Below are 25,410 nucleotides of genomic sequence, written 5' to 3' on the forward strand. Positions count from 1 at the left end.
CGCCTTTCTATAGCACAGCGTTCTGTCCGTGCTGGTTACAACGCTTCGACCAACGTCGCGCTCTGTTGCGTTGAAGCAGAGTTGAGGGCGGATGGTCATCAAATTAACTTTGCATTCCAAGAGAGGTCAGCGTATTGAGTTGTCACCACAACAAGGAGCGGCAAGGCTGAGCCGGAGCTGGCATCCCGGCACCGCCTGCGTCGCTTGGCGGCCGCTGTCATGTTTGCAGTTTCCTGGCAACCCACAGGAAGAGGAAGCTGAGTGTTCATGACTGGTGTACCGGGCCATACCATTCTGCTGAGGCAGGACCTGCTCACACAATGTCACCTACTCTCCCCCCCCCCCCCGCTCCTGCTGCTGTACGCACTCTCCAGTGTGTGGCGTGATTGGATTGACCGGTCGGCTGTCAGCGTTGGCTCTGAAGGAGAGTCGTTACAGAGCCGTGGCAGGGCAACGTTTTTTAAGAAAACGGCAAAAAAAAAGTATCTGCAAAGCATTTGAATCAATGTCTGTTTCCAAAAGTCAGCAGCTATTCAGGGAAATGTCATTCGATTCTTTAACGGAGCAGACCGTCTCCCTCTTCTCACCTTTTGTTCCCTCGACTTTCCTCTTTCTCGTCTCTCGGTAACCACCTGATAAATTCCTCTCAGCCTCCTCACATTCATTTCGATCTCTTCTCCTCTCAGGAAGTACAATATTCGCGTGGAGGACATCATGGTGCGGGACGTGCGGTACATCACACTGAACTGCTGCTACAGAGACCTGCACAACGTCCTGCTGACGGGACACCTCAAGACTCTGGCGCTGGTGGAATCAGCTGGTGAGACACAAACACACTCTCCTGCTTTGTGTTTGTCACAAACCTGAAAATGAAAGATCGTCATAATAGTCCCTCTGTACTGCAGCTTGACCAAGAGTTGCACTTGGATGATTACATGCGTGTGAGTGCAGCGGTGTGTGCTGATCACTGTGTGCAATGAGGATGTCTGTAGCTGGACTGAGCGTCCCGTCCTGGACCGAAAAACAAATGGACTGATTGATACACGGACAAAGTTTGCAGCGCGCCGCCTGCTGATGCCACTTCTCTGAAGTGCAGATTTTGTATTCCGTGGCTGTCTCAATTACGCAATCGTGCAGGAACAATTAGCTGCGTCATTTAACCAAATACTTAATCAGCACGCACTGTCACAAAGGCAATTACTTAACGGCAGCAAGCTGCCAAACACACACACACTAGTTCATACACGTTCACTGCATTCTGGCCTCTCGTTATGTAACTCAGCCGAGCTGTCTGCAGTGCTGCAACACGTGTTAGGAATCTCCTGCAGTCTGCTCACTCTTCCCTCCTGAAACAAGTTTTACTGTCTCTCTTCCTCTCACCTCTCCTTTCGTCTTCTTCTTTTGCTTCTCCTTCTCCTTCTCCTACCTTCTTCTTCTATCTTGTATCTTCTATATTCTATCTTATTTTATCTTGTTATATCTTCTATATTTTATCTATTTCTTCTTGTATCTTCTTTCATCTTCTATCTTCATCTTCTTGTATCTTCATCTTCTATCTTTTATCATCTTCATCTTCTATCTTTTATCTTCCTCTATCTTCATCTTCTTCTTGTATCTTCTTCTATCTTCATCTTCCAACTTCTTCTTCTATCTGCTTCTTCTTCTTCTTCTTCTATCTTCTTCTATCTTCTTCTTCTTCTTCTTCTTCTTCTATCTTCTTCTTCTTCTTCCCTCACCTCCTGTCTTCTTCTTCTTCTATCTTCTTCTTCTTCTTCCCTCACCTCCTGTCTTCTTCTTCTTCCCTTACCTCCTGTCTTCTTCTTCTTCCCTCACCTCCTTTCTTCTTCTTCTTCTTCTTCTTCCCTCACCTCCTGTCTCCTTCTTCTTCTTCTTCCCTCACCTCCTTTCTTCTTCTTCTTCTTCCCTCACCTCCTGTCTTCTTCTTCTTCTTCCCTCACCTCCTGTCTTCTTCTTCTTCCCTCACCTCCTTTCTTCTTCTTCTTCTTCTTCTTCTTCCCTCACCTCCTGTCTTCTTCTTCTTCTTCTCCTCCTCCTCCTCCTCCTCCTCTCACCTCCTGTCTCCTTCTTCTTCTTCTTCTCTCACCTCCTTCTTCTTCTTCTTCTTCTTCTTCTTCTTCCCTCACCTCCTGTCTTCTTCTTCTTCTTCTTCTTCTTCTTCTTCCCTCACCTCCTGTCTTCTTCTTCTTCTTCTCCTCCTCCTCCTCCTCCTCCTCCTCCTCCTCCTCCTCCTCCTCCTCCTCCTCCTCCTGTCTCCTCTCCTAGAGTCCATGATCCTCTTGGGCTCCATCGAGCGCGCCCAGCTCCAGGCGCTGCTCTCCCTGCAGCTTGGCCGCCCGAGACGGCTGGAGTACATCAGGGAACGAGCCCTCGAGGAGATGAAACGCCTGTCGGTCGTGTCGAACGTGGGCAGCGAGGACGGCAGCCACCAGGCCAGTCAGGAGGTCCGCTTCCAGGTCAGAGGTCACGGGGACTGGATGGTTAAACAAGCTTGACATAGGCTGTCAAAAAAACGTTGTTAAAAGCAGTGAGACAATAACCTTCAGTTCTGAAAAGTGAAGTGAATGCGAAAGTGTCTTAAAACCTGCATTCTCTCTAGTATCCACCAGGGGGCGACTCTAAATGTAAATGACTCTACTTCTTGATTTATTCCCTCAGTAAACATTGTAAACATGAGTTTATAGTCTCAATCTCTAGTTTCAAGTCTTCATTTAGTAAACTATGGTCCATTTAGAGTCAAATAGACGGGGCTTACTGTGATTGACAGGTCAGAACCAGAGCCGCATACGGCTCCACCTACATAAACTCCAACTCAAGCATTGATTGGAGAATGCTTTTTATTGTCTCACTTGCCAGATGCTCAGGCGCTAGAAGCAAACTTAATAAATCCCCACAGTAGAGTTACAATTCATCCGTAGGAAGATACACGACATCCTCTCTTTTCAGCATCTACGACAGGAACAAATCCAATATTTCTTTACCTGAATTTTTAAGTTTTGACAGTGAAAACTGAGAGTTTTTAATGTTTTATAGTCATTCTGTTGTGAAAGAGAAGTTTAGAGTAAGTTAGTTGCATTCAGAAACGTGTGTGGGTGATAGATGGATAGCTTGGAGCGTTATTAACGTGTTATGCCATCAATAACAGTAATAAGTATGGCTTTTGTGAGAAGATGGATGGTCAGCTGTGGTTGAAGATGGATGTCTGCTCTGGTTCCAGGTCTCTGCCCCGTGGTGCACAAAATGTTGATTTATCGCTTTCTTTCCGTCTTCATTTCACTTTCATCAGTTTGCAGTGAGTGGCGAGGTAGAACGCCCTCCTGTGTGTGTGTGTGTGTGTGTGTGTGTGTGTGTGTGTGTGTGTGTGTGTGTGTGTGTGTGTGATGCCTATTTACCTTCTTGAGCTGTTCTTTTTTTCCTTCACGTCTTCTTTACTTCATTTTTTCCCACTTTCTCCATTTCTCGCTGTGCTTTTTTCATCAATGCCTTTAAACGGGGATACAAATCTTGTATTCCAAATGGTTTGATCGGAGTTTCTTAACTGTTGATTAATATCTTTGTATTAAACCTCCCAATAGCTGATTGCTGCTGCATCGATCGAGGCAGCAGCAGACCAGCAACCCCGTGGTCCTCGAGGTAAAATCACTGTTATTGTTAAAGCAGTCTTGTGTCACACGGATAACAGTCCCCCGTCAGAAAGCACTTTTTAGGGCAAGATAAAGCGGTGAAAATATTGTAAATACAGCGTACACTGATTCTTTTAGGTGTCTAAAATACGTCCACAGCAGTACATTGCTGTGCTCCCGTGCTGGTACTCCTGTTTGTTTCTCTAAACTCCATCTACTGTAGTAAAACACCAGAGAAACAATGAAAGCTGAAATGAATCTCAAAAACATTGCTGAAAATAGATTAAAAAAATTTGCAAAAAGCTTAATAATTCAAAAAGTTGAAAGATTACAAATATGAAGTCATATCACCCCTCTCCTGAAAGAGCTGAACATTTTGATATTCAAACGGTTTCTGTAGCTTAAAAGAATTCCAGCGGTAGTGATATTTGTGGTAGTAGAAGTTGTAGTAGAAGTATTAGTAATTAGAAGTGGTAGAAGTAGTAGTATCAGTAGTCGTAGTAATAGCTGGAGTAGTGGTCGTAGTATTTAATATAACAGTAGTAGTAGTAGAATAAGTAGTAGTAGTAATAGTAAAGTCAGTTTTTGAAGTAGCAGTAGTAGTAGTACTAGTAGCAGTCATACTAATAGCTGTAGTAGTATTAGTACTGGTAGTAGCAGCAGTAGCAGTTTTGGTATAAGTGGTAGTGGTAGTAATAGCAGTAGTGGTAGTAATAATATTTATGGTAGCAGTAATAGCAGTAGTAATAGTAGCAGTAATACCAGAAATATTAGCAGTAGTAGTAGTTGTCTCAGTATTAGTAAGAGCATTCATTATTTCAACAAAAAACCAAATTTTGAGCTCAACGTTTAAATACAGTTAATCCATGAGGCTTTTACTTTGAAAGGGTGGGGGAGAGAGGGGGAGAGGAGACATAATCATAATGTTTGACACATAAACAGGTTATTAAATGACAGGCTTCATCACAAGCAGTTCAGTTAGAATTCACTCTCTGGGGCTTTTATTTTGAAATGGGGTATGGGGGAGAAGGGGAGAGGAGACAGAATCATAATGTTAGATAACCACAAACCGGTTATTAAATGACAGGCTCATCACAAGCATTTCAGTTAGGATTCATTCTGTGGGGCTTTTATTTTAAAATGGTGTGTGGAGGGGGGGGGTGGATTCTACAGTAATTTTTCTACGACGAGGACAATATTAGCTACTTCTACATCCAGAAATTATGCATGAAGAGTGAAGATTGTGGACACAGTGGCAAAACAGTGGCAAAACCCTCCGCTGTCACTCACTGACCGATAACTTCAGCCCACTCTATCAGGAATGTTAATGAATTTACAAACGGGCAACTTCAGAGAACTCCAGCGGATTATATATCGAACCAGTTTCACACATTTGATCTGTGAAACATTTTCTGGCTGGAACCAGAATGTTCCCTCCACTTCAGAGAGACGCTCTTAACGTAACCCAGCAACAACATTTTGTTGGTCATGGAAGTGCCAGCATGGAAAGTCATTGAAGTCATAAAATGTTACATCAAGGCCAACACAAGAACCCTTATTTTAGCTCTCAACTCCCGCTGCTTTGCCCTCTTTTGATTTGCCTCCAATTCATCACTCCGAGGAAGTTCATCCATTCGTCTAATGAGTCCGCAGAAAGAGACCGAGGGGTTGCTCTCTGAAGCAGTATTGGGGTTTTTTTGAGTGTATCTTTGTGTGTGTGTGCGTGTGCAGATTTCTACTGAGGAGTCCTCCTCCAGCCCGGCTCGTCCAGTCCCTCAGAAGCCCCTCAAACCTGCACTGAAGAGACCCTCTGTGGTGGAGCGACCCCCCGAGATCCCCACCAGTAAGAAACACACTTATTGAGAGAGAGAGAGAGAGAGAGAGAGAGAGGGAGGGAGGGACGGACAGAGAGAGATTCCAAACACTAGACGGATGAGGCAATCAAAAAGGAAAAGAATAGCAGATTTAATAGATCCGGAAGGAGTGTCGGTAATAGCCTTTCTGTCTCTAAACTCACATCACACTAATTGAACCTCTTATTCACTCTCTCTCTTTGTCTCTGTCGCTCTCTTTGTGTCTCTTGGATGATGTAAAAACTATTTTAGGACTAACTGAATCCCCACTATCTTAATTGAAAAAGGACAAAACAATCTGTTGTTCCAAATCTACTGTTGTGCACACATTCCAATGCCTCATTGAGTGCGGTGTCACAAAAGAGAACCACAGAAGAAGAAGAGGAGTCTTGAAGGAGCTCGGTGCAGTTTCATGTGTCGTTTGACTGTTTGTCCATCTTGGTTGTGAGAAGCTCCGACTGACACATTTTGCTGTGTGTCGGTTTCTGGTCTAAGAGTGTCGAGCTCTTGGCTTTTGAGTTGTCCTGTGGTGAAGAACTTGTCTCTTTTGTCTTTCGTCAGGCTGCAGCGCAGCTGTAAGTATGAGACCAACAGTCAAAAAACACCAACAGATACAGTATTTAGTTTGTCACATATTGTAAGACAATGAAAAGCAGCAAAAGTGTGTAATTCAGAAGCTGGAACTAGTGCATTTTGGGTATTATTGCTTGAAAAATCAATGATCAGACTACTTGAGTTAAGCGACCAGTGGCGACAGTTTAAGAACGGACTTTGCTTTTCTTTTCCGTTTACTTGAACAAGTTTAAACTCCACCAGTGAACAACAAGTGTTCTTGATCGTTCACTCGCTTTACGTGGATAGTCCGCCTACAAGTAGTTTATATTATACTCGTAACATTTCAACAGCTTATTAGTTGGGATTCAACAATTCAACTCTTTTGCTTTGTCTGTAGATGTTCAACAGATTATTAGAGGATATGTGACATTTCATGAACATGCCTACATACTCTCAGAATAGTTTAGTTGAACCTGAACTAATCTTTGTCGAACATTTTACTGCTCAACAAATGTTCACAAATGTTGAACCATGTGTGCACATTATTTCTGTTATCAGTGTTCAGAATTCCAGGAGCTCGTCCCCTGAACAGGCCCAGTGGAAACAAAAGTAGAACCTGTGAATGTAGTAACCCGGTACAAGTGAATAATGGCTTTAACAGGAGGTTATAGCACTTGTCCTTGCATTTTTGTAAAATAATATCTAGTAATGAGTTGATTCAATCTCAATGAAGAACAGCTGTTAACATTTCCCTTGAACAATCAAGACCTTGGTCTTCTCTTGATTCCTCCTCAGACCGACTGTTTGCAGACGATGCAGCTGTATTCGTAATGGTTCTCTAGATGGGACCAGTGAGATAAAGTCTGCAAACAGAATGCACAAGAGTATCTAATGGACTGTTTCACTGTCTCTCTTTCAGGCCCACAAGATAATTCAGGCATTGGTTTAAAGAACCTGTTCTGCGCCAGTCCAGACACAGAAGGCCTAGAGGTAAGGGGCCCTAGCCTCAAATGCACCAATAAACACCATCTCACACACACACAGTGGCTCACATGCTGTTGGTCACACATTGTGCACACCCACACAGTCCTATGCTATCTCTCACATGCAGTCCTTCACGCTCTAGAGTACAGTCCCTCCCACACAGACAAACGCATGCACAGTATCTCAGTCCTTTTCACTTTGTCTCAGCCTTGCATCCTGCAGGGCTTTAATAAAAAGTCTCTTCTCTCCTGCACCACCCTGCTAATGGCTTGTTTCATAGAAATAAGTTTTCAATTACTTTTCCCCCCCAGGTGCATTGACATTTTGGTCTTGTAAAAGTGGCGTTGCAAGCAACGTTTTTATTTTTTTGCAGAGTCAAACTGACGTTGAGGTTGTTGCTAACGTTGTGTGCTTGTCTCTGGTTGCCCGTAAGAAAAACAACAACGTGGAGAGCCCCACGGCTCCTGAGCTCAGGAGGCCGTCCAAACGAGTCCGGATATCCGTAGTGGTAAGAGCCACCGATCAGGGCTACCCAAATGCCTGGAATCCGCCCGGCAACAGGTTCATCAGCCAATCAACCGATTGTCACGCCGTCATTCCATTCCAGGGCTAATCCCCAATGCCGATGGACTGAGATCTGGGCCAGGCTTAGCCAAAGCCAGTCTGCGCCATCGTGCTCAAAAGGGTTGAACAGCCTCCTCCTTGTGCGACCTGTAACCCCGCCAACTGACCCTTCACTGCCTCTAGTTGCTTACGTGATTGGCTGGGGCTAGGCTCCATTCATCTTAACCTCTTCTCATTGGTCTAATGGTCAGTTAAGGTTATAGAGAACACTTGACATCTGAAATACCACTACTGCTAATTGGCAATGCCGAACATGTGCTTTCTTAATTGGAACCTTATAAGCATTCTGTATACTGTTTTATTTTTTTAGTTTTTTTGTTTTTGAATTACTGACTTTTGCTTCTCCGAGTTGTAGAATCAAAATGCTGCTGTAGGAGACAAATGTCTGAACGTACCCAACATGTTTTTTCTAGAGGACTTATTTTTACCCTGTGGTTGCAACACAAACATTAGAACACAGATTGTCAGAGAGGACAGTGAAATATTGTTTTCTCAGGCCAGTTTTAAGACTTTAGGAAATAACTGTTCATGAATACAGATAGAATATATGGTATAACCATGAAATTGGGTTTGTTTTTCCCAAAACTTCACTGTTCCCAGTGACGTCGTGAAATTGAAACTTAACATTAATAGTAATAATCATTTAAAAAAATAATTAGCTGGAGTTAAAATAAATTGTCTGCTATACAAGTATAATGTGTAGTAGTATATATTTAGTTGTTCCATAATTTCATGGATGCATCATATTTTTAGTCTGTATTTTTTGATTTGGTTATATATTTCATAATGTCTTATTTAATCATTCATTATTTATTTATTTATTTAATTCTGGACACTTTTGTCCATCGTTTTAAATCTAGATTGAATCATCATAACCCTAATCGCTTGATGTCAGAGATTTTACTTTTGTAAGCTGTTTTTAAACCACTTTTAAACTCAATCTGGTCGTTCTTAAATTCCAAAGCGCTTCACCGTCTTAAATGTAGCTTTTCTCAAAACTCAAGGACACCCTAAAGAAAGCCATTTTCATCTGGTCAAACCATGCTCAAATTCCTCTCAATTAAAAAATCACGATGTGGTTTATCTGTAGTCAAGTGGTCTACAAGGACGAGGCTGTTCACCCAGCATGCTGTGCTGTCCGTCCCCAGCCGTGTCACCCGAGGTGTCCAATCAGTGACGGCCTCTCAGGGCAGGCCTTGTCCCTGGAGTGACCCCAAAAAAAACCATCGCATTTGTCGTAATTGATGAAAGACACCCCGGTATTCTGTGTGGTTAATGTGCAGGGGTCGGGGGGGGGGGGGGGGGGGGGGGTTGAAAGGAACATGGCGTTCGGGTGTGTTCCTCTGTGCATGCGGCGTTGAATACCCAGACAGGAGCCTCGTATCTCTTCATTAGCAACAGGCAGGTATTTGAATGACGGCGCTCCAGCAACAGCTCGGATGAGATGATGATGCACGAGAAGTCGTAGGAGGTGTTTGGGGTGGGGGGGGGGGGGAATATCCCCGCAAACTGGGACGAGGCCTGCTGTCCAATTACCACAGACCGCCTCCCCCTCCAGCAGCGCTGCATGTCAATCAATACAAAGCGCCTGATTACAAATTGGGAAAAATGATTCCACGATACGAGAACGTCCAGCGTTGCATGACGAATCAAGTGCTTTAGTGATCACGCCTTGAGACGCGGTCACACGTTTGATCTTTGTCCGTTTGTCCGCATCAGCGCTTTATTCACCATCTGTCTTTTCTCGCATTGAGTTTACAAATCATGAGATTGTTTTTCACTCGTCACATATGATGATGTCATTCCATTCACTAGGAGCCACCTCCCAACTTAAAGAGTTTCCATGGGGTGAGCATGTTGTCCACCTTTCTTCTGAACATTTCTGCTTCAATCAAGTTGTTATTAAGTATCAATTGATCTATTGATTCATTGTTACCGTCCAGACGTTAGCGAAACATACGTTTTGGTACTATTTAATCCAGAAGCCCTGAGAAGCAAGTAGGGAAAACAATCTGGTGATCTGTTTTAAAGTGTGAAACAAAGTGTTTCTATCCTGTGTTCATGACTTAAGAAGAGGTGGAGGAAACAGAGTAGGTTTCATTTTTATACATTTTTTATTTGGTGTATTTCCCTTATTTGATTGGCTAAAATATCCATCGTGGTTTCCAGGAGGACGACATTTAGAAAGTTAAAAACAGATCATTCAAACAGACCCACTAAAGCTGAGTTGGCAGGTCATCATGTTAACCATAGACTTAATGGAAATGTTCAATTGTCCCCAACATCCCCTTGAATGTAACTATGACACAGAAACAAACTGTTCTTTCATGTTCCAAGTCATTACTGTGTCAGTGTTACTCTATTAGCACTATTAATGATCTATACTCGAGGCAATTAAGGAGCTCAATTAGTTCCACATGTCGGTGACAATCATTGAAGTCTGTACACATTTCTAATCGTTCACAAGCACCGAGCGGTGTCGCATCGTTCTTCAGCGATCGCTCCACGCAGCCGTGTGCAAACCCGTCGAACACAGCTGACAAATGACCCTGTGAAGTCCGAATGTTGTTGACAAGTAAGAAAAACGCCGACAAGAGTGCGCTCTTAAAATCTCACTGCTCACACTGCTGCTGCCCAAATTTAACCCAATAAATGGTCCCAAAGTTCAGCATCTTGGTTCCTTAACGCAATTCATGCTGCACAATTTAGAGCAGGAGTTAGATTTGCCTTGAGAAGCTCGACAAAAAGTGCAGAATGAGAAACAGAGGAGGTGCGCTGGGAGGGTTTCTCTTTCACTCTGTGGTAAAATGTGAATCCTTAGGCGTTTATTTCACACCATAACGCCACAGCGGAGCAACTAAATCACGTTTCTTCAACTCTAGCAATGAAAAAAGATAAATCAGAACCGAATGTCCGAGTGTCACACATTTACAGCGGTACTCTTTACGTGGTGCGTTTGTTTTTTGTCCGCAGCACGTTTACTTTGCACTCGGTCAACAATCGCATTGATCGTCCCGATGGGGTGCTGCATTAAAGGTCGGCATCTCACAACTCTTTTCAAAAGGCCGTAACAGGTTTCATTTTGGTTGAAATTGAAAAAGCCTGAAGCATCTCGTTGTTGATTCAGCGCAGCGTACTGTCAATCCATCAAAATGTGTCATTGCGCCCGTTAGCTAGTCGGTACAGCACAGCGAGGGTTCAGGGACATCCAAGAGTCCTGACGGGGCAGAAATACACAAAGACAATTTAGTTGGGAAGTAAAATGGAATGAGATGCAGAATGATGCAAAATGAGTTGGGGGGGGGGGGGGGGCGTGGATGTTCGGAGCGGGCCCATGGAAGTACCAGGGGGCAACCTCGGTTCTGTTTCTCTCTAGTGTCCACCAGGGGGCGACTCCTCTGGTTGCATAGAAGTCTATGAGAAAATGACTCTACTTCTCTCTTGATTTATTACCTCAGTAAACATTGTAAACACGAGTTTATGTCTCAATCTCTAGTTTCAAGTCTTCTTCAATACAGCATGATGTTCATTTAGTACATTATGGTCCATTTAGAGTCACACAGACCATAAAGCAGGGGATGATTTAGGGGCGGGGCTTACTGTGATTGACAGTTGTCTACCAGAGACGTATACGGCGTCTCTACGTCGCTCCTCTTCATTCTAAATATGGTCACTTCTGTTCATTGGTTGTCAAAAAAACAACATGGCGACGGCAAAAGTCAAGGCCTCAAAACGTCCACAAACCAATGAGTGACGTCACGATGACTGCGTTCACTTCTTACTCAGTCTACGGGAAGAACTGCTCGTTGCTCGTTGACTCAAAGGTGAAGAAGAGTTTAGTTGTAACGTTAGAATATCCAGCAGCTAAAGTGTGATGCTGACAAGTGGCTATTGCTATAGAGAGGAGATATTGATATTTATTTATGATATATCTTGAGCTGAAGCTGATTTTAAACACAAACAAAAGAACATGTACTGTGTTGGTGACATAACTAGATTAGACTTTATTACACTCACACACTTGTTCATTTATGTCCCACTCATATGTTCACCCCCCCCCCCCCCCTTTGATCAAACTTGTTTTTAATAAGAAAGAGTACACAATATATTTCATATTAAGCATGTGTGGAACAAATTTATCTCCTAAAATAGTTGCAATGAAAGCTGCATTATAAATGTATCCGGTTTTACTTCAGCTTTTATCCCCTGCATATACTGGAACTCCTGATTCCTTACTCCTTATGAAATCAGTTTTTGTTCTTTTTTAAATGGTGTTCATCATTAATTGATGGACACCAGTCCAAGTGTCCGATGGCCCTCATCTGCCGCCACTGGTTGTAATTGAATAAGGTACAGTGATTTGTTAAGTGTGCCCGTGAGGAGCTCACTGTACGGTCAGTGCCGAGACAGATGTGTTAAGTGGGCCGAGAGGCATGTTACCGTAGTCATTATTGCCTTGCAGTGAGCTAATTAGTGATGAACCCCCGTAGCATTGTGCATTTACAGTGCACTCCGCCTGTGGGCTTGTTTCCCCTGTCATCAGGAATCATTATTAACAATCAGCAGAGTATTCATGCATGTGGCAGAGCGTCGAGGCTCTCGTCGGCCCGAGCAGGAATACGGCCCGACAAATGGTTGATCCTTTTTATCCTCCCGAGACTTCTGAGTAACACCCTCCGGCGACTGAAGAGAAATCAAGTCATCACTCCTCCCTTTCCTTCCAGTGCCACTCTCTGTTCTCCTTCCATTCTTTGTTTCTGGCTTTTGGTTTAATCTCTGCAGCTCTGCTTCGTTGCTCTTCGTCCAGCTTTACGACTTTTCCAAAGCCCTCCTCCCCTCTCTGTGTCTGTCATCTGTCCACCTCCACCCTCCTCTCCCTCCATCTAGACTGTGAAATATTGATGCAGGGTAAATGACATCAGGAGTCGGTTGCAGAGAAATGATGCCGCCCAGTCCCTCCTGGCTGTTTTTCTGATTATTTTTCCCCATTCTTGCGTCTTCGTAGTGCCTTCATGCTTTATTTATCGGCTAATTTTCTTTGTTGGCTTCTCGCCTCTCCCTCTTTATTTCTTTGAGTTCTTCTTTCTCTGTTGTTTCATTAGATCGTTGAGGAATGTGTCTTTCTTGACATACACACTTACATAGGAACATACACACACACACACACACACACACACGCACAATGCAAGAGAGAAAAGACGAGTTGCATTAAAGTCTTTGTTGCCTTAACAATGTGAGACAATGAGGTTAAAACCTTTTTGTTTTTACATGACTTCAGAAGGATTTGATCTCGTCAATCCGTCATTGACTTTGTTGTTTTTATCCAGCGTTGATATGAAAAATAACGGCAGAATTTCACAATTCTCTGACGCAGGGAGATAATGAGCGACGTCCCTGCGACATCTGGAGACTCGTCTGCCGGAGACAATGACGCACATTTCAGTGTTGTTTGCATCGGCTGCATAACATCTCGAGACATTACATGTTAAATGGCCAATGTGCAGTTTAAAAGGAAGTGCGATGTCTTTCTTTCCATTGTTCAGAACACAACATATATATTTGTGTCATCGGCATAGAAATGCACCAGTTTTTAGCAAGTTCAAAATGAGCTTAGTTGTAGCGTACATCTTTACGAAGTGTACATTCACACATCACGCCATTAACACAGATTACGCCACACAAACTAGTCCCTGCACGTGGTTGTTATAAATATTCACACCTCGTAGCTGTGTAAACGAAACCAACTGATAAAACTAGCGTTAGCGTGCTAAACACATTTAAAGTGAGGAGTTAGACATGATTGGATATTTTTGTAACTTATGACCACCTGACTTCTTGTCAAAATGCTGGTTAATTATGAAGTAAACTGAATAACATTTCACAAAAATAACCCAAAACTTTAAATAACAAAACAAAACTGAATGCCAGCATCTCTGGACAAGATCACCAAATTAGGTTAGCTTAGCATGAATGGATATTTCTCACTCATTCTGTGTTACATGAATACTACCTACTTGAAACACATGTTTCTCCATGCTTTATAAATGAGCCAAAGTCTGGATTTATAGTTGTATATGTATTTGGCTCAGACTATTCATTTTGGATGTTATTTTACAGCTTAACTCTGTTAAAATAATCAATTGCTTTTGATTGGACGACACCACAAACGTGTCCAAGCAACCATTTTGACTAATACAAAAGTCTACTCCAACTAAGACATTCTTTTATTTGGTGCAACCCAATTCAGGCGGCATTTAAGTGAAGAACAAAACGGGGCTGAGAAACAGAACATCTGTAGTCTCCAGAGCATCGCAAAAGATCCCGCGTCAGACTCCACCTCGGTGTTCAAGACGATTGAACAGGACAGAATCATTTACCGTGTAAAATACCGAGCTTAGTTCTGAGGACACTTTATTTCAAGACCTATATCGCGAGAAAGTTGATTATTGAGATTATTGGGGTCAAGTGTTGGCACTTTCAGAGTAAGTTCAGTGAAAGCAAGTTATTAAGTTGTAGAACAAAGTCAACGGACTCCATTAAAGATGTCCTTTAGTTATCTGGTCTGAAGAATATTCAGGGGACAGGATGACGGTTTCATTTCCTGAATCCTTTCAGACAACAGAAGAGCTACACAGGAGACGGAACCTATCTGGAGAAGATGAGTGAAGCACTGACGCTGATTTGTTTTCGTGAATCGATTTGTTGCTCGATGTCGGATTCTTTGAGGGTGAGGAATTCATCGCAGGTCTGACGCCATCGGTGGAAGGACGTACGATGTCATGAAGACCTTCGGGTGGTTTTCACTCAGATTTGTTTCCAAGGTGCAGCCGAGGATCTCTTGTGAGTTTCCCCGAACAATACGGGAGGTCACGACCCCAATGCGATGGGTCGTGAAGACGAATTACCATTTCACAACTTGGTTGAGACCATTTCACAGCACATCAATACTGCCCGCAACGCTGTCGTTTGCACAAAGTCATTAACGATGTCATTTCACGATTGCGTTAAGACTGTAATCTAGTCTGACACACAAATACGGCAGTAATGGAATTTAAAGGCAATGAGTAAAGAGAGCATCAGCAGCACGGAAATCTGCAGTTAAATTGCCTGCACATGAGTGATTCGTAATTATTGCTGCAATCTTTCCCTTTTGCACCGTTTAGTGTGATGCAGTTAGAAGCAACAGACACTGAGGATGAGAGATGAGCTCGATAGTTGTCTTATCTACACTGCAGAGTTTCAGAGCCTCGTCCAGAAGGGTTCATCTTGAGATCATCTGTGTTCCTTCAGCTCGTGTTGATAACAGGAATGCGTATCACCTTTGGATGTGGTGATACATTCACATGTGCTTTGACTGCAAATTGATATTGCTGGGATCCAATAATATCAGCCAACCAATATACCAGTCGGGCTCCATTATGTAAACGTGGTCATGTGTACCAATATAAATTACAGGTTGTGCTCGTCCACGCATTGAAAACTGGCATTTGAAGAAGCTGAAAGTCTTTTGTCTTTTAAGAAACGATGTCTTCAATGTAAACAGTTGTTGCTACTCTTTACCAATGCCACAGATATGCATGGTTCCCACAGGATAAATCCTGCTGACTGTGGTGATCCTGTGACTTTTCCTAGAGTTTCACATTTGTGGATCTGAGTAAAATATCTTGGCTATCACATATTCATATGCCCTTGAAGATACATTCTTGATGAATCTCAAACTTTCCACCAGATGCATTTGCACCAAAAGTTTTTTTATTTTGTAGTTGGCGTGTGAGTCCTTCTGTGGTCAGCACTTGTGAAGGCGTTTTTGTGAATGCTGTGCAAGAAGCAATCCTACTTTGTACTCACTTCCATTGTGTTAGGGTGGCAGCAGAAACTCACAACCCGGCCACAAGAGATTGAAACTTTAAAAGCAGATTTAGGATTTAGATTAGCGGACGAAGATGCTAAACCTTCCCCTTCAGCAAAACTGGAAAGTGTAAAGACAGCCAATGGGCTGAAAGGGGAAGTATCCTGGAGGGGAGGCTCCTTTTTTAATCCAGATCTCCTCAATCAAAAAAACTAACTCTTTTCATTATACACTGTGTGTGTGTGTGTGTGTGTGTGGTGTGTGATACAGCAGTCTTGGATGTTTGCCACTGATCGGGCGATTGGCTTGTGGATGAAAGGAAAGAAGGATAGCTGCAGGAGGGAGGGAGGGAAAGGAAGAGCTCTCTAATCTTTGTCTGGTCAGGGAAACGGCGCAGCAAGCAATACAGCTTCATCGGCCTGTTGTCAGCACTCTGGAGCCTCTCGCATGCCTCTGCGCACACACACACACACACACACGTACGTTCAAATCTCATTTGAATATGCCCACACGGTCGCTCTGGTTTCATTGTCAGCCGCTTGCAGACTCTCAAAGTCGACTCTCCCACGCACGCACGCGCGCACGCACACACTTCTGCCTTAACTCATGTATCCAGAAGCAGAGATTTGCTCTCTTAATAGAGCTGCTTATCTCTCTGAAAGCACCTATTTTGCATTCACAGTCCAACCTCTCTTCTTCTTCTTCTTCTGCAAACACACACACACACACACACACACGTCTCATCAACTCCAGGCACGTCTGGCCTCTGCTTGCATAATGCTACAGTAGGGCACATCTTTCTACCCCGAGGCAACAGTTGCTAGGGTCCACCGCAGCGATGAGGATAAATGAGCGAAGGGCTCCCATCAGCCCTGGGGTCACTCTCGCTCTGCCTTTCTCTCTCTCTCTCTAACACACACACACACACACACACACACACACACATGTTCTCCTGCTTTCAATCCTGAGTAAATACCTGCACTCAAGCACATGACTAAACACTTTCAAATCATATTTCACAGCCCATCAAACACACACACAGAGCCGAATGCTCACACCCCGCGGTAACGTTCACACACACACACACACACAGTTGTTTATTTCCATCCCTCAGCTTTCCTACAGTACTCTCAGTGCTCCGCCGCAAAGCACAGGGCTTGCTGGTTCGACTCCAGCTTGTCGAACGGCGTCTGCCTGTCAGTCATGAGGGCTCCGAGCGCGTCACAGATCCATCATTATAATGATCATCTGCTCTGGCATCTCATACAGCACATCCCCCGCACTCATTAAATGTACTGTAGTCGCTCCTTTAGTCACACATCCCGTTTCTGTCCATCTGTCTCAAGGCGGCGGCGCTGCATCGCACTTATGATGTGATGCATGGCCGATTATGTGTTGTCAATATGTCATCTCACTGTTCAGTTGAAAAGTACTTGTATGTGTTTGTTGAGATAATAACCAACTGGACACCATTGTGTGTCTACGACTTTTCTTTTACAGCTTTCATCGTTTCAGTGTGTTCACTGGTTGTCTTTGTGTTCTGTGCTGACTGCTTTTCTGTCGCTTCTTGTCTCCAGGACGACGTAGATGTGGAGGATGACATGACGATTAGAGAGGTAAGATGGACGGTCAGTCACACACAACATGAACACACAACTTACCACCAGGCGGCAACCTCCGGTACTGCCCAGTAAAGCCGATGCGGAAGTCTCTTAAAACCTGCATTCTCTCTGCTGTCCACCAGGGGGCGACTCCTCTGGTTGTATAGAAGTCTATGAGAAAATGACTCTACTTCTCTCTTGATTTATTACCTCAGTAAACATTGTAAACATGAGTTTATGTCTCAATCTCTAGTTTCAAGTCTTCTTCAATACAGCATGATGTTCATTTAGTACATTATGGTCCATTTAGAGTCACACAGACCATAAAGCACGGGATGCTTTAGGGCGGGGCTACACGTGATTGACAGGTCTCTACCAGAGACGTATACGGCGTCTCTATGTCCCTTGTCTGCATTTTTTGACATGCTCGGAAGGAGCATTTAAAAAAAAATATATATATATTTTTAATTCTGTGGCACAGAGGAAGGAGATATAAATACAGGTTTGATACACCTACAATACTTGTTAGACATTCGTTGTTAGTGTCAGTCGACATAAAAACATAGAATATGAGCAGCGTTATCTTTTAAATCAGTGGATTCTTGTATCAGCGTCTGTCTCACTGGACTCTTACACCTGATGACATCACGGCCATGACGGGCTTTTTCCCCGATTCCTCAATATCCACCAGACGGGCCGATTACCCTGCAGTCTTGTATTTTTGGATATAATATCATTCATAATTCATCCATCAACAGCACCTCTCATTTCCTCTCCGTCAGCCACACATTCCTCTCTCTTCTTTGTGTCATCGTTCACCTCTCATACGTCTGCCATGTCGTTGCTTCTCGCTTCATCTCCCTTCCCTTGTTCACCATTCACCTTCCTTGCCTTCCGTTGTCGTTAGGCGCGGTGTGATTCATAGTCGTTCAGCGCGGTGCCCGGCCCATTGATTGTCTATCAGAGGGAGGTGATTTGTCAGAATGCTCGGTATGTTTGATGCCTCTGCCTGCTGATGAGTGACAGACACCGGGCATCAAGACATCTCCTGTCAACAGCTTCTGTTGCACGCTGTCGCTCCCAAGTAAAAAAAAAAGTTCCGTCAACAAAGTCCGGCTGAAACGGTAAACCTGGAGATTGAAGTCGAGAGAGTTTCATCTTCCTCCTGTGATGTTTATCTCTCATTCTCCTCTCTGTGTGTTTTTGCAGATTGCAGAGTGGGAGGAGCAGCAGCTTGATGAGCAGGTCAACTTCAGCAACTGCAAGATCGACCCCGCCCCTTTCCAGCTGGTGGAGCGCACGTCGCTGCATAAGGTCTGATTGCAAATACAGCTGCTGATCAACCTCTGTGTGTGTGTGTGTGTGTGTGTGTGTGTGTGTGTGTGTGTGTGTGTGTGTGTGTGTGTGTGTGTGTGTGTGTGTGTGTGTGTGTGTGTGTGTGTGTGTGTGTGTGTGTGTGTGTGTGTGTGTGTGTGTGTGTGTGTGTGTCTTTGCGACTGCGTTTCTGTTTATCCACTCTGACGTCAGTGGTTCCTGGTGCACAACAAGTGCTTCAATTATGGGAATCATTGCAGCAGCACTTGATAGGTTTGGGGAACGCGTGTTTATTTGTATTTCTCAACCGATTCAAAGTGCGGTATACGACATATAAAAGGCATTTAGACAATAAAATAAACAAAAGCTGATATATATTTGAAAATAGGGAAATGAAGACAAAGACCAAACTAACAAAAAAACGGTAAAAATCTTCTATAACTAATTAGAAGGCAGTGGTTAACAGACCCTTTTTACTTTTAATCAAAACAAAGGAAGCTCCAAGATGAAGTCATGTTTGCTGACAGTCTTTATCACAGTTATGAGTATTAATCCAGCCCTAACTGTACGTGAGTCACTCAACGAGTCTAAAGGATGACTTCATGTCATCATCACGATGAGAAGCACGAGGTCGGATCCTCTCGGTGCTCCTGTGCTGTTTTCAATGACGTTGGAGGAGCCTGCAAACAACCCAAACGAACACACGCAACACATTTCACCCCACGGAGTCAAGGAGGGAAAGTGCTGTATCAGGAATCTTTAATGCCCGAGTTGATTTAGTTTTCTCACTGCGGCATCCTCCACACACACACACACACACACACACACACACACACACCGACTCTCTCTGGCTTGCCAGCAACTGTGGCAGCGCCATAATCTCTCGCTCGCTCGCTCGCTCGCTCGCGCTCTCTCTCGCTCTCTCTCGCTCTCTCTCTCTCTCTCTCTCTCTCTCTTCCCCCCCCCCCCCCTCCGGGCTCTGCGTGAATACTCTTTAAACATTGAAGAGAGGGATCCTGCACCAATCCATCTCGCTCCCCTCCCTCCACCGCACACTGCCAAAAGCCAATACCGCGCACAATCTCCTCCAGCATATTAAACACCGCTCGCCGTGTGTGTGGTACTGTTTTCCTGCTCAGCCTCTGGATCTGGCTTCCATTCATCTCATGCTGTTAACTGTTGTTGTTCTTCCTCTTCTTCTTTTTCTTGTTGCTCTTCTTCTTCTTCCTCTTGTTCTTGTTCTTGTTGCTCTTCTTCTTTTTCCTCTTGTTCTTGTTCTTGTTGCTCTTCTTCTTCTTCCTCTTGTTCTTTTTCTTGTTGCTCTTCTTCTTTTTATTGTTGCCCTTCTTCTTCCTCTTGTTCTTGTTCTTGTTGCTCTTCTTCTTTTTCCTCTTGTTCTTGTTCTTGTTGCTCTTCTTCTTTTTATTGTTGCCCTTCTTCTTCCTCTTGTTCTTGTTGCTCTTCTTCTTCCTCTTGTTCTTTTTCTTGTTGCTCTTCTTCTTCCTCTTGTTCTTGTTCTTGTTGCTCTTCTTCTTCCTCTTGTTCTTTTTCTTGTTGCTCTTCTTCTTCCTCTTGTTCTTGTTCTTGTTGCTCTTCTTCTTCCTCTTGTTCTTGTTCTTGTTGCTCTTCTTCTTCCTCTTGTTCTTGTTCTTGTTGCTCTTCTTCTTCCTCTTGTTCTTGTTCTTGTTGCTCTTCTTCTTCCTCTTGTTCTTGTTCTTGTTGCTCTTCTTCTTCCTCTTGTTCTTGTTCTTGTTGCTCTTCTTCTTCCTCTTGTTCTTGTTCTTGTTGCTCTTCTTCTTCCTCTTGTTCTTGTTCTTGTTGCTCTTCTTCTTCCTCTTGTTCTTGTTCTTGTTGCTCTTCTTCTTCCTCTTGTTCTTGTTCTTGTTGCTCTTCTTCTTCCTCTTGTTCTTGTTCTTCTTGCTCTTCTTCTTCCTCTTGTTCTTGTTCTTGTTGCTCTTCTTCTTCCTCTTGTTCTTGTTCTTGTTGCTCTTCTTCTTCCTCTTGTTCTTGTTCTTGTTGCTCTTCTTCTTCCTCTTGTTCTTGTTCTTGTTGCTCTTCTTCTTCCTCTTGTTCTTGTTCTTGTTGCTCTTCTTCTTCCTCTTGTTCTTGTTCTTGTTGCTCTTCTTCTTCCTCTTGTTCTTTTTCTTGTTGCCCTTCTTCTTCCTCTTGTTCTTTTTCTTTTGCTCTTCTTCTTCTTCCTCTTGTTCTTGGTCACTAATGAACACATTATATCTCATTTGTTTAAAACACACACGACCAAGACGTAAACCTTGTAAAACCCACAACATGAACGACGTATTACAAATGGTAATTAGTGAGCTTCAGAGAATGAAGCTCTTCCTCTAAACATTGCTATGAACGCCACATAAAAAATGTCCATTTACCTCCATTGTAACTCAATATATTCACCACAAGAACAACCCATTGGAGATCGTTTGTGGCCAGTTTAATGTTCGTTCGTTAACTGGCCTTCTGTCATTTTGAGAAAGCAAAGCCGGTTGAGTATCCGTGTCTCACGCTGCTGTACAGACGATCAATTGATAGTGAAATGCCATTCGCAGCCCTTTCAATCAGCGAGTTCCATTTTAAATGGATGTGGCCGGGCTGAGCTGGAGGTGAGCGGACTCTGGTCCCCAGAGATGCTGCTGGTTCCTCCTGTGGGGGAACTCTCTGACGGATTACATTACCACCGGCCCGGGACGAAAGAAATCACTTAACAATCGTTTTCTTGGCACAGCTTCCGTTTGCGTGGATCAATTTCACATTTCCCAAATGTGCATTCTGGCAAAGCGAGGAGTCTCCTTAAACACTAAAAGGGTCCAGAACGAACAAAGTCCAGTTGGCATCAATCCTGCAACCTTTCTGACCCGCCGTTTCTGACCCCTCGCTCTTCTAGACATGAGCCGCATGGAGAAGCCTCCTCTGCTTTAATGCTGGAGCTGAGAGTAAATGAAACTGTCATCATCCCCGTGGGCAAAGTGAGTTATCGCAACAGCAAATACAGAAGTGATGCCGTCGGCCAGAGTGTATTAATAGAGCCACACAGGGCCATAGAAACACGCAAAACACACACTTCCAACTCTGTCAAAGTTAAAACTAATTTAGATGTGAAAACAAAAAAGTCCGTATTCACAGAACAGTTTAGCACTGTTGTTCAGCTGTTTGGTCTGCATAGAAATGCATCTCATTGCTTTTTAAAAGGCAAATAAATTCCATGAATCACACAAATAGAAACACAGTGATGGTGAAAGGTTTGACAGTTGTCCGTCCTCTGTAAGGAGGATATTGAACACATTACGACAGCATCATTTAACAGCAGAAGTGTTCAGAGTAACTGAACTTCCACTCTGTTCTTAGGAACATTTTCATCCCTTTTTCTAAATAAGAGACTCGGGACGCTTTAACATCTTCAACCTGCGTTTGAGCCCATTCATGAGACCGCTGTCAGAACCATGAGTAAAGACCTCCATACACATCCCTGCTAAACCACGTCACAATAACACGAACTTTATCTACACGGCAGCTTTTAAACGCAGTTCACAAAGCGCTCTGACGGACACAGCAAGGACAACAGACAGCTCGACAAACTGAGGCCACACTTCCATCCTGATGCGTAGCAGCTGGTTTTAAGAAGCGATTAAAAAGAGATTAGTGATTCTGAGACCGTTGTCTCCTCAGACAGGTCGTTCAATACGACGCACGATTACAAATGAGCAGCAAGTAAAGCTGTGCTTCAGTGACAGTGACACGGCAGCAGCATGAAGTGAGACATTCTGCTTGTGTCACAACACTCATCAAACCTTCCTGAAATAGTTAAGATACGAAAGATGCTGTTACATCGTTGGTACCATCAACTCCACTATCTAGTCGAACAGTACAAGCTGGTGTCGAACAATTCAGTCGTTTCTTTTTTTTCTGTCTTGCAACGAGCAGCTGCAACGCTCTGGATGTCTCCTTCACACAAGTTCTGTTTGAAGTAGGAGCAGCAGTTTGTCTTTCGTGAGTGTTTCACCGAGTGTTCCCCTCTCGCAGACGCACACCATCTTCTCCCTGCTGGGCCTCGACCACGCCTACGTCACCAGCATCGGCCGCCTCATCGGGGTGGTGTCCCTCAAAGAGGTAGGAATCCCGGCTCGTAGTTCCTGTTTCATCAGTGAGTTCAGTGGTTTCATGTGCAGCTTACACTCAGGATCCATTTCATCTTCTCCTGTTGAAGAAGTCGTGACTACCGTCAGTTACACAAGATGCAAATTCTCTGCTTTCATAATTGTGAAATCACTGACAGCATCTCCAGGGCTGCTCCGCACACACACACACACACACTTCCTCCTCCCTCTGCCTGTTATGCACCGTGACAGACTAAAGGCTGCTACATATTGCTGTCTCTATCTATTGTCTCTCCGTCTGTTCTCTGCCCCCCCCCTCTCTTTCCATCTCTCTCCTGCCTCACAAACAACTGAAACCTAACCCTTACTCTCCGTGGATTGGCCAGGAAGTGGTGGTGAGAGGATTGCTGCCGAGTGCGTCGCTGCTTACCTGTCCCTGACGTTTAGGCTTTTTTGTTCTACGTTCCAGCAGCAGACAAAACAACAACAAAAAGCCAGCCGTGGCAGATACAGCCCAGCCTGCCGCGTCTGTCTCACGGACACGCTGTGTCACAGCCTCGCTGGTCCTTACGGGCGAGAGGAAACCGCGTAGTTCCACCCTGCAGCATGCAGACGCATGCAGGATCTGCAGCACCCAGACCAGACAGAAACCTCAACGACAGAGCAGCAGAGAAATGCAAAGATAATGGAGCGGTATTTTAGCTTGGCCCTTTGGTTTTACCTAAAATCTCAGCCACTTTGATTTCCTGCATAAATCCTCCATTGTGCTGAACATTTCTGCAGTTGGTACTGTGACAGATCAGGTCTGACCCCGTGACTGGACCTTCTTTCATCTACTTCAGTTCTGCGGTGCGTAGGCGGAGCCGCAGAGATTAATACATGTGCAGTCATTTCTGCCTCTCGTTTCTCTTCTCCTACTTTCTGTGAAATGTTTCAGCCACCGAACAAATCCCTGTAGCAAATAGTGCAATGTAGGCACAAAACGACTCACGTGACCAAATGTAAAACGTACTGTAGTCTCATGGATGAAAGTGTGTATATATACACACACACACACACACTACTCAAACCAGACAGTATTCATACATAGAAAGGCACTTTCTACGTGTACTATTGATGCACACTATTCTCCCATGATGCAATGCTGGACCCTTTGCACAAATGGAGATAAAGTGTGTTATCCAAAGTTTGCTACTTGTATATTCAAGCCATATGTGCTGTTAGGCTACTCTGGCTCTTAAGCCTGAGCTTGCGGTTGGTTCAGGCGTGCGTAGCCTCGTTGGCGTGTGACCTGCATGAGTGTTCCAGACTTGAGCTCTTTGTCTTTCTCCATCCAGCTCCGTAAAGCCATCGAGGGCTCCGTGATGGTGAAGGGGGTGAAGGTGCGTCCTCCTCTGGCCAGCTTCCGGGACAGCGGCACCAGCAGCAGCGAGAACGAAGCCACCGAGCTCCACAAGCTGTGGGATCGCCACAAGAGCCTGTCGCTGCCCCGCGACCACACCCCCTCCGAGTCCGACGAGAAATCCCAGTGAGGGGGAAGGAGGAGGAGGAGGAGGAGGAAGAGCGGGTAGATGAGGAGGAGGAGGAGGAGGAGGAGGCGTTGAGATGTTTAATCTCCCAAAGCCACGGAAATGCAAGAATCCTCAGGGCAGAGGATCGATATTTAATCCTGGAAAGAGTCCGACTGCGAGCCTCTTTGTAGCTCCTCACTCCTCTTGCTTCATGTACCCACCAGCTCTCATCCAGGAGTCCTGCACTGACCAATCCAGACACTCCGCAGGGTAGAGGAACACAACTCAACCTGTGCCCTGCTCTCCATTTGGATTCAATATTGTTTTTTGGGGGGGGGGGGGGGGGGGCTTCTGTTGGTCTCATCCAACTAGGGACCGGGAACGGGTTGAAATCTTTTTTTAAAGGGATTCTTTTTCTTTCAGCAGACTTTGTTTCGTTCGTGTATCTTTTGAGTTGAGATCAAAGTTTCGCAGCTTCTGCAAAAAGTTCATCTTTTGAACGAGTCTTCCACTTCAGCGACGATGACGAGGAGGAATGCCGTGTGAGCGTACTGTGAGTGTGAGCGTGTGAAGTGAGAAGAGGGGCGGTAGCAACATTTCTTATTTCTTTTCCAGCTTGAATCATTTTATCTGTGACTGATCAGGTGGTCTGGGTTTAACTGGAATTCGCCGCGGCGCCGTTTCTTTGTGTATTACACGACAGTTCGCCCTAATTGAGAAGCACCGGACTACGGGGGGTCGGATGCATTCACTTGTTTCCATTACACCTCTTCTCCTCCGGTCCTCTCATCTCTTCACTCCCGAGTCCTTCATGGACGTGCCTGTTGGCAGCGGACGCATCCGGAGCCCTTCACATGTAGAATGTGCACTCCTTTCATCCCGCGGAGCCACGGGCCTTACATCACTAAGACACGTAGGAAACACACACGGGGGGGGGACAGGGCCGAGTCGAGGTTGTTCTGCTTATCTAAATATAGCTCTTAATAACTGTTCCAGAGACGGCTGTGGGGGGGGGGAGGGCAGGAAGCGAGAGGGGGGGAGGGAAGAACGGGGGGGGCAAATGGACGGCAGAAAGAATGAAGAAATCATCACCGAACCAGCTGCTCTGGGGCCTCTCATCAATCCCCCCCCCCCCATCAGCTATGATGTCATGGTCCAGGCAGCCAGATTACAATATGTGAGCAGAGTCAGCTTGATTAATGCAGAAAGCAGCAGCTTGAACTGAAGCGTGACCCGGGAGATTAAACACTAAAGCAAATCCATAACTGGGAGCAACATGTAGAATAAGCACTTCTGAAACATAGCTCGTCTTCACCCTCTGTACCTCCAGATCACGAGTAAAGTATCGCTCCAGCTGCTCGCCGGGCGTAGC

General features: G+C 44.6%; 1 protein-coding gene across 1 annotated transcript in view; it reads left to right on the forward strand.

The window, feature by feature from the left end:
• The window catches only part of LOC306779973 (chloride channel protein 2-like), an 89,577-nt gene extending 65,289 nt beyond the window's left edge, over positions 1–24,288 (forward strand). Inside the window, exons 16-23 of the mRNA XM_079272108.1 lie at positions 687–820; positions 2,284–2,474; positions 5,373–5,484; positions 6,969–7,039; positions 17,084–17,122; positions 18,317–18,421; positions 22,454–22,540; positions 23,865–24,288. Of these exons, the coding sequence (XP_079128234.1) occupies positions 687–820; positions 2,284–2,474; positions 5,373–5,484; positions 6,969–7,039; positions 17,084–17,122; positions 18,317–18,421; positions 22,454–22,540; positions 23,865–24,059 (934 nt within the window). The 3' untranslated portion in view covers positions 24,060–24,288. The remainder of the gene's footprint in view (positions 1–686; positions 821–2,283; positions 2,475–5,372; positions 5,485–6,968; positions 7,040–17,083; positions 17,123–18,316; positions 18,422–22,453; positions 22,541–23,864) is intronic.
• Positions 24,289–25,410: the final 1,122 nt, after the last annotated feature.

The sequence above is a fragment of the Melanostigma gelatinosum genome (assembly GCF_949748355.1).
Source record: "Melanostigma gelatinosum genome assembly, chromosome: 7".
Lineage (NCBI taxonomy): Eukaryota > Metazoa > Chordata > Actinopteri > Perciformes > Zoarcidae > Melanostigma > Melanostigma gelatinosum.